At 51.2% G+C, this 13,411-nt stretch overlaps 1 protein-coding gene across 1 annotated transcript in view; it reads right to left on the bottom strand.

Annotated features, from left to right (window-relative positions):
- Window positions 1–599: 599 nt before the first annotated feature.
- Window positions 600–13,411, bottom strand: part of CACNA1H (calcium voltage-gated channel subunit alpha1 H) — a 255,626-nt gene continuing 242,814 nt past the window's right edge. The window contains exons 30-34 of the mRNA XM_050906346.1: window positions 12,368–12,489; window positions 11,530–11,868; window positions 5,672–5,855; window positions 2,407–2,585; window positions 600–1,788 (exon numbers count right to left, since the gene is read on the bottom strand). Coding sequence (XP_050762303.1) covers window positions 604–1,788; window positions 2,407–2,585; window positions 5,672–5,855; window positions 11,530–11,868; window positions 12,368–12,489 — 2,009 coding nt within the window. The 3' untranslated portion in view covers window positions 600–603. The remainder of the gene's footprint in view (window positions 1,789–2,406; window positions 2,586–5,671; window positions 5,856–11,529; window positions 11,869–12,367; window positions 12,490–13,411) is intronic.

Below are 13,411 nucleotides of genomic sequence, written 5' to 3'. Positions count from 1 at the left end.
TCTCACAAATACATTATTTCTATTTATATAACTGCTGATATACAGACAATGTACAGCTCCCATCTCCTGGGCACTCCCGCGTAATGTGACATCTCTAAAAGGTGCCTTGTTAAAAGTTGAGCATCTTTAAAAAAACGAAACCAACAAAAACAACAAAACCCAAAGAGAATCCCCCCAAATCCCAACCGCCACCACCTCGAACCCGAATCAATGTGATTGAGGCCACGGAGCGGGGTGGGAGGAACGAAGCAACCCCCTGAATCGACTCCACTTTCCCTGTAGAAAAGAAACCCCCAAACCGCTTTGCAAATCTGCTCCCCCCACCCCGAAACCCGTCACCGTTTCATCCAGCCGTTTGTTTGGTTTCTTTTTAATTTTTTTTCTTTTTTTTTTTCTTTTTTTTTGTTTTGTGTGTGTGTGTGTGTGTGTGTGTGGTTTTTTTTTTGCAAACCTCCACAGCGCTTAAGAACAAGTGACTGCGAGAAAGGAAAAAAAACTGAGAGAGCAGCCACCCACGTACCTGTGGCCGCTCAGTCCCTTCGGTTTGGAAACCCACATTGGTGTCAAGCCCTTGAGACCCCCCCGCTCCCCCCTCCCAGAAAGCTATACCGGGTCATCTATGTCTTCTTCTGTCGCAACAGTCACGGGGACCAAGTCCTGCTTCCGGAGGGGGCTCTTAGCAATGCCCAGGAGCTCGTTGCTTTTCTCGGCGTTGCTCCACTGAGTTTTTAAGTGATCCGGCTTTTTTAGTTCGGAGGCGGCGGGGTCCGGCCGGGAGTCCACCACGGAGGCCGGCGTGGACTGACCGCTGTCCAGGAGGAGATCCGAGAGGCTGCTCAAGGAGCTGCCGTCCAACTGCTCAAAGGAGAAGTTGGGGATGGTCAGGTGCTCCCCGCGGCATGGGGGCTGGCCCCGGCGCTCCGCTTTGGAGGCCAGCTCCCCGGGCTGGTTCTCCGCGAGCTCCAGGGACTCTCTGTACGCCGGGAACTCGCAGGATGGGGTCCTTCGCCGCAGCATGCTGTTCTCAGAGGGTTTGGTGCGCGAGGCCGCCCCGCCGTCGTCCTCCATGGGAGGATCTATAGAAATGCAGGGCGGGCTCATCTTCTTCTTCCTCCGGGCTCCGTGGATGTACTCCGACTCCGTCTGGATGTGGGCGGGGGACCGCTGCTTTTCCTCGGCAGGGTCCTCAAAGCTACAGTCCCCGTCGCTGATGGAGGGGCAGATCTCGATGGAGTGCCGCCTTTGGTCGTCTGCCCAGCTGGGCTTGTTGAGGAAGCCCTTCGTATCGATGCTGTAAAACTTCTTCAAGTCCTTCTCCTTGCTGCTGCCCCCGGAGAGGCTGGTTGTGCTGCAGTTCTTGAGGGGCACCGGAGACGGGGCCGGGGAGATGAACGGCGAAGTCGAGCGGCTCCCAGCGTCCGAGTGCTCCCCTCCCCAGTCTTTGGCCGAGCTGTTGATGTGGCGAACCTCCTCGTCAGCCAGGTCGGAGGACTCGAAGAGGCAGCCCTCGGGGTTGGGAGGGCTGCCGCCGGGGCTGGGCGGCCGGCTGGGGCCGCCGTGCTGGCCGCAGGTGTGCTTCCGCGTGAGTGTGCTGGGGTGCCGGTGCGGGGAGGACGGGGGGGAGCGCGGGGGGGTGCCCGGGAGGGAGGCAGCCGAGGGATGGAGCGGGCTGGGGGTGAAGGTGCTCTGGGGCTGCTTTCCTGACGGTAGTATCTCTCCAGGCTCTGCTTGCAGGCTGTCCTTGCGGTCCGGAGTCTGCCCGTCCACGGAGTCTGTTTGAATGGCCTCCTGGAAGGTGAGGAGGGAGAGATGGGGCAAGAGCCTGAGGATCTGCCGGGTTGGCGGCACTTCCAGTGATGAAACATGGCACGCAGCAGAACGGCTGGTGGGTTTAACGCACCCCGCACCACCCCATCCCTGCCCCGTCCTGCCAGCCCCCGTCAGACCCTCGCTGTACAAGAGGATGCAGTTTTGCTAGCGAGCAGACCCAGAGCCTACGTGTACGGGGCTTGTATCTGCTGGGGTCTTTCTGCACGGTCTTGGTCTCGCTCTAGCACCAAATCCTGAGTCAGTGCAACCTGTCTAAAGTGAGATGGTGTAGGGCTGACTGCAGGCTTCTGGTAGCACTGGTAAAACGAAATTGGGCATCTTCTCTCTATGCTTTAGCTATTCTTTCATAGACTAGTACATCCACAAAGATGACAGTAGGTAAAAAGGGCCTTCCCCTGTGTGTCACTTGCTGAGACTGGAGTATATTAAAATTTACGGTGCCAGAAACGTTTTATTCTAAAAAGGGGAATTCTAATCTCAGCTCCAAGAAGAGAAACCCAAGAGGGGACTGGAAAAGAAGGGAAGGATCCAGGTGACTACGAAGACGTTTACCTCTGCAGGCTCTTGGCCTCTCACCTGTCTGCACAGCAGCTTGTTGAGAGTTGGAGATTGAGGTGTGACGTGGGGGGGAAGGATCTTCCAGCGCTGGCGGCCTTCGTGGTTGGGAGAACGGACTGCCAGATGGAGGGACTCTGCTGGGACTCTCAGAGAGGAACACGTCCCCACGGGCTGGGAGCGGATGGAGGTGATGGACCCTAGGAAACAGAGAGAGCAGTCACCGCCACCGCTGCCGTGGGGGCTGTGAAGGTTGGAGGCAGAACCGGTGCCCACAGACTCCAGGAGGGGAAAGGAAAAGCCTGTCTAGTCTGGCTGAAATCCCAAGCCTCAGCATAAGCTTTGGGCAGTGCCAGGATTAAACACCGGGTGTCCCTTGTCCTGTCCCCTGCTTTGAATACTAGGCCAGGGATGGCAGGGAGGTTACAGATGAAGTCTCTGCAATCCAGCAGCATTGCATGTGGCCCTGCCCGCTCCGGGATATTGCCTGTTACAAACTTTACGCTCACAGCCTCTATTTTCTGTTTCAGGTAACAGGAATCTTCTCCTGCAGCTGCTGCGACACTCAGGGTGGCTGGCGGCCACCAGAACCACACGGCAGCAAATGAAGGGCAGGAGGTGGGGTTGCATTTGAAACCCTGCCATTGCCGCTTTCCTGGTAGCGTTGCTTCGGGTGGATTTGTAACAGGATGTTGCCTGTTTGGAGAACATGGCTCAGGGAAGTCTGGTGGCTGGGCCGGATCCTCTGGGTCAGGATGCCTGAGTTGTCTTTGCAGTGCTGCCAGGAACGGGCTTGCAAGCTTATGCTGCTCTGCCACACGGAGGCAAGAGCAGCACTGCTCAGCTCCCTCGGAGCCTCCGGAGCTCGACTTACACGTCCAACCTACAGCCTCGTACAGCCAGCGGGCACCCTGCCACCCACTTCTCCAGGAGGAGACACCGCTGGCATGCGCAGGGCAGTTTTCGCATTCACTACAGCCCAAACACTACCACCACCGTCTGTCCACGAGGCAGACCTTGGCTGAACGTGGTCCGATCAGCAGCATGGAGACTGTTTCAAGTGCTCTGACAGCCCCTGAGCTCATGTATCAGGCAGGAATCACTCTCTTCCTGAAGGCTCCTAGTCCCCCGGCTGAGTCTAAAGGCAATCCCTCCTCCCCAGCCCCTTTGTGGTGCTGCTTTACTGCAGACCTGGGTTGTTTGAAAGATCTTTTGCTTTTTTATTTTTTTGGCTGCAGGATTTATTGTCCTCATTAGCTTGAAACCCAACGTCTGTTTCTACGTTGCTGCTCCATGTTAAAAACACAGCTATCTATCACTTCAAGAGATCTCGCCCAGAGGTCAGGGAACTTGAACCTACGACAAAAGCCATCCAGACAGATTGCAGTTGTATTTCAGAAAGAGATTTGTTGTGGGTAAGAAAGAAAAGTTAGTGTTTAATCATTTTTCTTTTGGAGCTTTTCTCCAGAACACCACAGAAAGAGCAGAGCAGCGAGCTTCCTACCCCCCACCCACCCCACTTCTCCCCAGTTCTTTTTTGGGCTCTCCTACAGCCAGCGTTTCAGACCGAGTCTGTGCCATTCATGTGTTAATCCAGGCTTTATGAAACATTTTTTATGATGCAGAAAAACTCTGTCATAAAATCTGTCACAAACATGGTCATAAAATCAAAACCCTATGCTCTCCTCCCTGTCCTTAGTTGGAATTTCCTTCTGTTGGAAACTTTCCATCTAGCTCTCGTATAGGAAACCAAAAACCCCTCTAAACTGCATACTCAGGAACACTGAATATCTCTGGATTTGTGTATTTTTTCTCTTGTTTTTCTAGTAAATCAGGAAACGGCATCTAAGACCAAAATAACACAAGATCTGGTCATCTCACAATATTTTCACTGTGTAGTCCCCGAAGTATTGGGAGAAGACCAGACATCCTTAACTGACATTGAGAAGTCCGTGAAAGCACAAATGCTAATGTGAGTCTCTGTGTGCTCAGTTTTACTTGCACGTAACTTATGGGACTGTGACTGAAGGAAGAGTTTGGTCAGCTCAGAAGCAGCACAGCTCTGGGTGATGCTGGTTGGATGCATCTGCCAGATCAGGTAAAAAGTAAGCCCCTGTCGTATCCATCGCTTAAGTGCTCTTGGAGAGAAATTTGGGAAACATGAGAAAATTCTTGGTCCGTTCTACCCACCCCTGCCAACATCACAGCAGTTTTATACTGGTATAAATCCTGATTTACACCCACTACAGAGATGAAAACCATCCCCAGTAGTCCAGCCATGAAACTCAACCTCTGTTTTCTTTGCTTAGCAAAGAATTTGCAGGTGAAATAATAATAAATACTGAGCAGAGAACATTAACTGGTATCCAGAGAGTTTGAACAAATATTGAGTTACTTCACCCAAGGAAATCGGAGCAGATCTTGCCAGCCCCACCAGGGTTTGCAAACCCACTACTCATCTGTCCAAGCAGTTCTTGCATTTCAAACAACACTGCATCAAAGGAAACCAGGCCGGTAGGTTCTTGGGAGCCACTCAAGAAGCACATGTGCTTTTAGGGAGGCAGATATTTTCTTTCTTATTGATTTCCCCTTCAAACCAACTCGCACAACAAAAGAGATAGAAAGGCATTTTAGGGGAAATGTATTTGGATGCAGTTCGGTAAATGTATACTCAAAGGCTCTGTGTAGCTCGCGATTCCCTGACTGTGGGGTGTCTCCACAAGATTCATCATAAGGCCAGGCTAGGGAGGCACTGGAGAGTGGTTTCTAATCTTTATGCTCCCAAAAAACCTCCTGCATCTCTGAACTCAATGTACCGTCCTAAAAAGATACTGCTCTGAGACTGACGACTGCCCGAAACAATAGCTGTGAAGGAGCTCTGTCAGGAAGTAATACTGACTCCGGCTTTTATTCATGTTGATTTTATTGATTCATAGTCATGATGTCAGGGCTGCTCACTTCAGAAGAAATGTGGGGCTCGTACCCTCTTCCTCAGCTAACAGCCTGTCCTCTACACCTCCGACATTGCTTGGGAGCCCCACTTCTCGCCAATCAAACACCCAAGCCGTCAGCTTTCTCCTGAGAAAATGCAGTGACGTGATGAAAACACAAAATTGTGCAGCGTGTGGGAAACTGCAGTCCCGCTGACAGCATCAAATCGAAGCAAGCAAGCCCTGGCTCAGCCCACATTTGGCGCGGGTTGCTTACTCCCCATCTAACCACCACGTGTACCTGCTGTCCCACGGTTTCGGCTAGGAGGAGGAAGGGAAAACTCCGCGAGCAGTACCTCTTTGGGATTTGCAGGGATACGTTTCCATCTCCACCTCGTGGAGGGGGAAAGGGGCTTTCGCTGGCATCACCGGCCGGAACATGTAGCTGTCGTTGGGCAAGGAGTGCATGCGGGAAACAGAGATCTTGCGGACCGTCAGCAGGTTTTGAGAGTCCTGTGGCCTCAGAGAGGCTGCGCCGCCCTGCAAAGCAAGGAGACAGGGAGACGGGGTCATTCAGCATCTTGGTGGTCAATTTATAGCAATCTTCTCATCTGCTTTTTGTTTTAAAACCTCGTGCAGATGTTCCTCTTGGCATCTTAGAGAGAGTCTGCAGCCCTGGTGACTGCAACGGGATACCAAAGCTACGCCGTGCTAGCCGAGTAAAGAGCTCAAGTTGCGGCTGGAGTAAAATGAGGCATCAATGACCCACCACTAAGGCGACTCTTGGACACCGCAGAGAAAAAGTAAGGTCCAGGAAAATGGGGCCCACCCTCTAAACACACGAGAAAGCCAGCATTTCTCACACTGTTCTGCTCTGATTTTCCCAGGGATGCTTTCAGCCCAGCCTGGGTCGTGACGCCCTTCTCCTCAAAGCTGCTCTGGGACAGATGGGCAAAACTGGCCAGTCCTTGGCCATGCCGACTGAAGGGTACCAAGTGTTTCTGGAAATTCATGTATTATCTCCCCAAAACACACATACAGGCAGACATTTAAACATACACATTAACACCACTGCAAACCCTGTGGCCTCTCTCCTACAACATGGAGCATTATGGCCACCACTGACCTCAGAAGAAGACAGCCACATGGGCAGGAGGCAGAGGGAAGGAGAAGACATCATGGCAGCACATATTATGTGGGTGTGGAGCCTGTTTGGGGGTAGAAAAGGGATTTCTCTGTGTTTGCTCTCGCTGTGAAACGGGTCTGGTTGGAAATGCCCGGACAGAGCACATCACAAACCTTAAACTTGACCCCTCACTGCTTCTCTGAGGCCCTCGTCACTTCAGGCACCTTATAGCAAATTTATCCTGGCGTCTCAGGAGGCTTTAGGGACTCAAACGATGTCTCTGCAGTGCTGATGGCGCAGTCGTGAGAGGTGGTGCCATGACTTGGCCGAGTGTTGAGGGAGCGGAAGCCCTTGGAACAGGACCTGCAACCTGGCTCCCGGCCCCGAGGTTTTGGTCCTAGACGCATTCCCCTCACAATTTAGCACATTATCTAAAGTACAACTAATCGCTCTGGTTTTCCTTTAACGTCAGCCTCCCAGTGACTGATTGAAAACATTTTCCCAGCTGCGTGTCTTAAATGAAATGTATTTTGCTTTGCTCTGCCGGGCTGTTTTTCCTCTCTGCTAGCAAAACGTGGGCCTGAGATCCCTCGCTGGATAGTTTGGAGGTCACCAAGGATCTGGTTAAATCTCTTTTTTCCATACATTTCTGGCTCACAAACTTATTTCCTCAGATCCCTAAAGAGACGCATCCCGAGACAAATTACTCAATGCTTTTACCCTGTTGAGCTTGGCGGAGAAGACGAGGGGGATCAGCAGCAGTTATTTACAGGTAGCTGGCATCCCGCGCTGACTGCTGCCTTGCCCAGCAGCCCTCCGGGTGCAACCCAGGTCTCTCGTCTGATATATTAATGCATCAGCAGCGTGGCTGTGCCAGTTGGCCTCTGGCCATTACAGCTAATAAGCTGTATCAGCATTGCAACACCTGAGCTGAAGGCAGGCGGGCGATTGTTAACACCCCGATGCCACACAGAGAACAAAAGGTCTTGCTCCACTTTCTCAGTAGTCTAACAGAAGGATCACAGTATCTGTCTATTAAATCTCAGTTCGTCTTTACAGGATCTTGCATTGGTCGTGTCTGGCTGGGACAAATGAACAGAAATCCCTTCTTGACATTAACAAAACTGCAATTTTTAAGGTTTCAGCTATTGAGACCCAATTGAGTTAGGGACGTAGGCAAATTTCAAATGGCTTCAAAGCCACTGTAATAAGTACTTGAAATATGAAACATGGAGAGGAAGCTTGTTGGCTCACACCTGGTGAGCTGCTCTCGACAGCGAGGAAGGTTTGGAGACACACCACCACGGGCACTGCTGCTCCTCCTGGGAAACACCCGATGCACTCGGGAGCCTGATCCCGTACCCTGCAAATCAATGTGGCTCCTTCAAAACCCACAAAAGCCCAACCTGGACCAGTGCTGCTGAGACTGCATATGGTGAACCCTGCCTGCAGGCACCCTGAGGGCTTGGGATGATCCCAGGCATCTGATAGAGATGTGCAAGGTGGGAGCCTACTTGCCGTGGGACATCTCTCAGGCCAAGTAGAAAGGCAATAAATTGACCATAGACAGTCTTGGTGATGCAGCTCAGAGGCTCAGTTAAGCATCTTTAATCAATGAGCACAACTCCCTCCTCGTGTCTGGGAATCAATAGTCTGTTCGAGCTCTGATTTTGCTCTGGTGCAGCGGGAGCTCGAGAAGAAATAATCCTGCAAATACCTCCGCAGGACATGACCCTTCCTGGCTGATTAAATGGCCAGAAGATACTCTGTAAGCAAAGGTAACTGGCAGGATACTCTGGAAGAGGGAACACTGTAACTTCTCAGAGGCCTGGAGTCAAGAGCCTGCAAACAAACCGCGGGCAAAATTCCCAGAGGAAGGGCTCCTCCTGATCCCTCTCTGAAGGCGTGTGTCTCCAGCACCGCGAGCGAGCTTAGCCATTTCCCGCCGCCTCTGCGGTGGGGAAGGCAGAGGCACAACAAGGGCAGGAGGTAACTCCCTGCCTGTGCCTGCCAACGTTGGCATCTCTGCACAGGCCAACTCCGGTGGCATCTGGGGTTGTGCTGTCCTTTCCTGCGGAGGTAACGAACTCCCAGCTCTGCCAGCAGAAACCCAGGACCCCTTGCAGTTGCATTTACGAAGTCCCAAATTTTGCCTGTCCCTGGAAGATGCCTTCCCCGCGATCTCCCTTTGAGCCTCTGCAGCTTCCAGGTGGCCAAGCTCATGGACACCCTGCAGAGCTATGAAGGGGAACTTCCTTGAGGATTATACCTTCATATCACTCATCTTGCACAGGGGAAACCACTTGGTCATCAAGAGCTTAATCTGAGCCCAGAATTTGCTTGGAGATGCTGCGAGATACTTGCCACTACAAGGTGCCTTGATAGTCATGATAGAGGTCAGGCAATAGAGGAGAAAATGGCCCAAGTCTAAAGCAGATTAATTCTGGGTGGCCACTGGAAGTTCTCTGATGACAGCAAATGTGCTCCCCACCGCAGCATGTGCATCTTCATCACTGACTGTGGCTCGCATGTTCTCGTGCCCACCGGAGGACATCTGGAGCTCATTCACCCCGAGGAGGGCACCGTGCTGCAGCAGGGCAAACCATGCAATACTCTTACGTGATGTCACCTGGGCACTGGTTTGTGGTGGGATCGGGAGGGACTGAGCAGAGGGGGCTACAGCCCTTCTGGTCTGCTGGGTGATCTCCCCAGAGCATCTCCTGAATCCACAGCTCTGGTGCTTGCTGAAAGCCTAACCTGTTGATCTACTTATGCCTTTGTTTCCTCAATACCATATCATAAACCAGTTCTTATAGTAACAGTAAGAAAATCAAACTGGGCTGTGTTTTCTCCACAAAGAAAAGCCTCTGCCTGCCTCCAGCTCTCGATATATCGTTTGAAGACAGACTGCTCACACATCACATCGCACACCAAATGCGAGACTTTTTTTGGCTAAAAAGAGTATTTCATTCGTGTCCCACACAAGGCTGCTGGCAGAGTCGGCTGGGACACGTTCTTTGCCCAGCTCCTGCACACGCAAAGGCAGTACGAAGGACAGAGGATGGAAACAACTGTTGTGGCTGTGAAGCGACAGGTTTAGGACAATTCAGACACTACTGCTAGCTGCACAGCACCAAAGCACAATGCCACAATGCAGAAGCAACGGCGCGGCGTCATTCACCTCAGCCTCGTGGCCTGGGGTTTTGTGGGAAGGTGTCAGGACACGGTGGGAAACAGAGCAGAAGGACGGGATTTCCATCATGGGAGTCTCTGCCCCCTCCAGCGTGTCTGAGTCTGGGATGGCTAAAGACACATTCTCACAGCTCAGCGCCTCCTTCAAATTAGGGAGATAAAAAGCATCAGTAGCAGAGCAAGGCTGGATCTTAACGCTCGAACACATTTGCCCTGTGGCATTTCCTAGTTGCCCCATTCATCCAGAGCAGGAAAGAAGAGAAAAGGAAATGTGGGCTGCAAAAACTGGAACAAATGGCAAGAAAATACAGAGCGTCTTGCAACACCTTCCAGGCTGCCCATGCCACCATCAGCGGCAGGATTAGTCATACAGAGCTCTACGTATTTAACCTCTTCAGTGCAGCTACAGGGAGCACAGCACCGAGCTGCCAGTCATCCACGCCTGCCGAGAAGAGCCTGGGTGTCGGAGATGTGAGCGAGGGCATTGCCACAACCCAGCCCCACCGCGGTGCCTCTGCCTCACTACCGCACAGGGGAGGGGGAGCCCTGCCTTGCAAATCCTCACCTGCATTCGAGCAATCTCATCTGCAGGGGGAAATCTGTGGCCAGCTCCCTGCTCACAGTGTTCTCCCTCTGGGGAGCATCACCTCTCACTATGGGTTTTCTAGGGCTAAGAGGAGGCTCTGCATGGCTCCTGATGTGCTCGGGAGGTATTGGAAGATGAGCAAAATCAAAGGAGAATGAACTCAGTTTGCAATCACAGCCTACGTGAAAGGATGTGCCTTCTCTTCCCCCAGTGAGAAAAGCAACTTGGGTGTTTACAGTGCATTTTCCTGCAGAAATATCTATTAGAAACTACATTCAAATAGCGAATTCCCCATTGCTGTGTAACTAAATTTCTTTTTACTTGACTTAATAGAGTCTGATAGATTTTACACAAATCTAATTTAATGTAATTTAATCTCAAATCCCCCATTGATTTTGCGGTAGATTTATTTGCAATCACGGTGACAAAGCAATTTCGTATTCACTCTTAATCATATGCTGCTGACATGGGATGAGACAATTATCTCATGCCCCTCCTTCCCCGCCCTGACTTCTGGTTGCCCTATTTTTCTAGAGGACTAATAGAAATCAGAGAGCAGGCAGTGCCTGAGAAATCAACCCAGGAACCTCCAGCTTCTTGCTGAGGGGCTCTGACAATTCCCAGGGTCCAAGTCAGCCATGCCCTAAGCAGAGCACGAGCCAGTGGGAAGCTGCGTGCTTACACCAGTGCCAGACATGCCCTCCTGAGCTGCACAGTACGATTTGCTTGAGGCTCCTCTGGAAATCCCAAAGTGGGATTAAAAAGAACCTGAGCAGTATATCTGTGTCTGTGTGAAGGGAATTTATGCCACCCCTTGCTGTATGTGTCAGGGTTGACAGTGCCAGCATTCCCAGGGCTTTGTGAGATTGGTCCCTGGTGCTGCTGCCCGTGCTAAAATGACAAGGACCGATGCGTTGGCTGGGAGAGCAGGACAGGGACCTGTGGCTGTTACGGTTCTGAACTTAAAATTCACGACCTTTGAATGAACTGGAAATGGCAAGGGATGGACTTTCAAGCCTTCCCCAGAACAACGGTCAGGACAGCGTTAGCCCTGGAGAATGCGCTTCAAGCAGCCTTCCACCTCAGAGAGCCCTCCTGAGGTGACTCAAGATGTGGAGGTGGCGGTGACATCTCTGCTGTAGGGGGACCCGGGAAAGCTGCCTTCCTCCCACGCTGCCTTGTCTCCTGCCTCTTTGGCTCTGCGTCACTCAGGATCTGACTGCTTGAGGATCAGACAGCAGTGACTGGTGAGAACCGTCCCTTCCCTACCCTGAGCACACGAAGAGCAGATGCTTTGTGTGAACTATTACCAGGGCTTGGTGCTTCACCTGCACCGCTGACTCTGACTTCATGGTCTCCTGACTTCTGTAGGGTGCCCTGCTCTCCGGGACCACTGCACCTCCCCTGCTCCCACTGGTGGCCGAGGTGGTTGCTCCTCTGGACATCTCCAACTCGATCTCAGCATCCATCTCAGCATCCTCCTTGGCCTCCTTGTTGCTCTCCTCCAAGTGCTTCATCAGCACTGCCACCACCACGTTGACTAGGACGAACTGTGCGATGAGGACGAAGGTGACAAAGTAGACAGGAGAGATAACAGGCAGGTAACTGAGGCAGTGCTTATCTTCCCGAGTGCATTCCCGGAGAGTGTCCTGCAACAGAGAGGGAGAGGTGAGGGATTAATAAGGGCGGGGGCTCTGCTTGAGCTCCAAATACAGAAACATCAAAGATAACTGGCTGAGGACTGAAAAGCATATAATAACATATCCTGGACACAATGGCTTGTGGGTACAACTAAAATGGATAGAAGAAAATACGGACACCATGAATTACATCATCTACAAAGAGGAGGATTGTGTTAGGTCCCAAAAGCACAGGGCACAGAGTACATGGTTACTCCTCTCAGCCACAAGAACTGGCATAATTTTCCTGAAGTATTATATATATGTTAAAACGAATGAAGTTTCAGGTTGGGTGAGACTTAAGACAAATTATCACTTGAAAATACACTTGGCTTTTAAACGGGAAAGTTTAATTTTGGTGTTTTAAAAGGAAACCTTTTTTGTTTTCACACAAGAGTTGCCTAACTTTGAAATCTGTATCTATATATCTACAGAGAGAAGAAAGTACCCAGACAGAGGCTGCACACACCTTCATGATACCATTCCAGTTGTCCCCTGTTGACACCCTGAAGAGGGTGAGAAAGGCCATGCCGAAGTTGGTGAAAGTTGCGTGCCGGCTCAGACCTTCGCAAGGATTTTCTTCACTGCAGTCTGCAGGAGAGAGCAGCAGAAGCATGTCAGTGAAGCCATGTTTGCCAGTGCTTATTCAGAGCAGCCCCCCAAACCTGGCGGTGAGACCCTGAGATATGTCACACCGATACATGGCATCGGGGAGGACTGCTAAGTGGTGATCTCATGGTGGCCTGCAACTACTGAAGGGCAGCTGCAGAGATCGTGTAGCCAAACTCTTCTCAGCGGAGGCAGATGATCTAATGGACAGCAACACACTATGGCTTAGGAGGTCCAGGCTGGACATTAGGAAAGTTGTTTTCATCTGGAGGGCCCAGTAGCCCTGGGACAGGTCACCAGAGAGGTAGGGCAGCTCTGCTGTTGGAATTTTTCAAGATTTGGCTGGACAAAGCCACAGCTACTCTGAGCTACTGATGGGGCTTCAAGTGGGAGGCTGGGTGGGGGCCTCCAGCGGCCTCTTCCACCAACATTTCTGTGATTCTCTTGACTTTACCCCAACAGGCAGAGCTAACACAAAGAGATCTAAAAGGAGGTGGAAACAAGCAGACTTACTGGGCTGTCTCAACAAATATTGCTCTACAGTATCCTTTGTCTGTTACCCTCTTGACTATGTCCTTGTCTTGATTATTTTTTACAGGGTACACCTACCGTGAGGGATATTTCACTGAGATAAAGTGGAGCAATTTGACATTTTTCCCCTGAGAATTAATATACTAATGAATGTAAATTGAACGTATGAAATATCCCTCTTTCCATAAAACACAGTCTCATTAAATATTCATTAGGACAGGCAGCAATGTCTCTTGCTAGGGCATTTCACTATCAGGTATTTATTTCAGAGGCAAATAGGGAGGAAAACCAAAAAAGCAAAAAAACCCCCACAAATGACCAGTCTTGGGGGAGCGAGCGCTGATGGTTCTTGTGGCTGACATGGACCAGCAGT

The sequence above is a fragment of the Gymnogyps californianus genome, chromosome 15, assembly GCF_018139145.2.
Source record: "Gymnogyps californianus isolate 813 chromosome 15, ASM1813914v2, whole genome shotgun sequence".
In the NCBI taxonomy this organism is placed as follows: Eukaryota; Metazoa; Chordata; class Aves; order Accipitriformes; family Cathartidae; genus Gymnogyps; species Gymnogyps californianus.
Note: the sequence above shows the minus strand (reverse complement) of the source record. Positions and strands in the feature narration are given on the sequence as shown.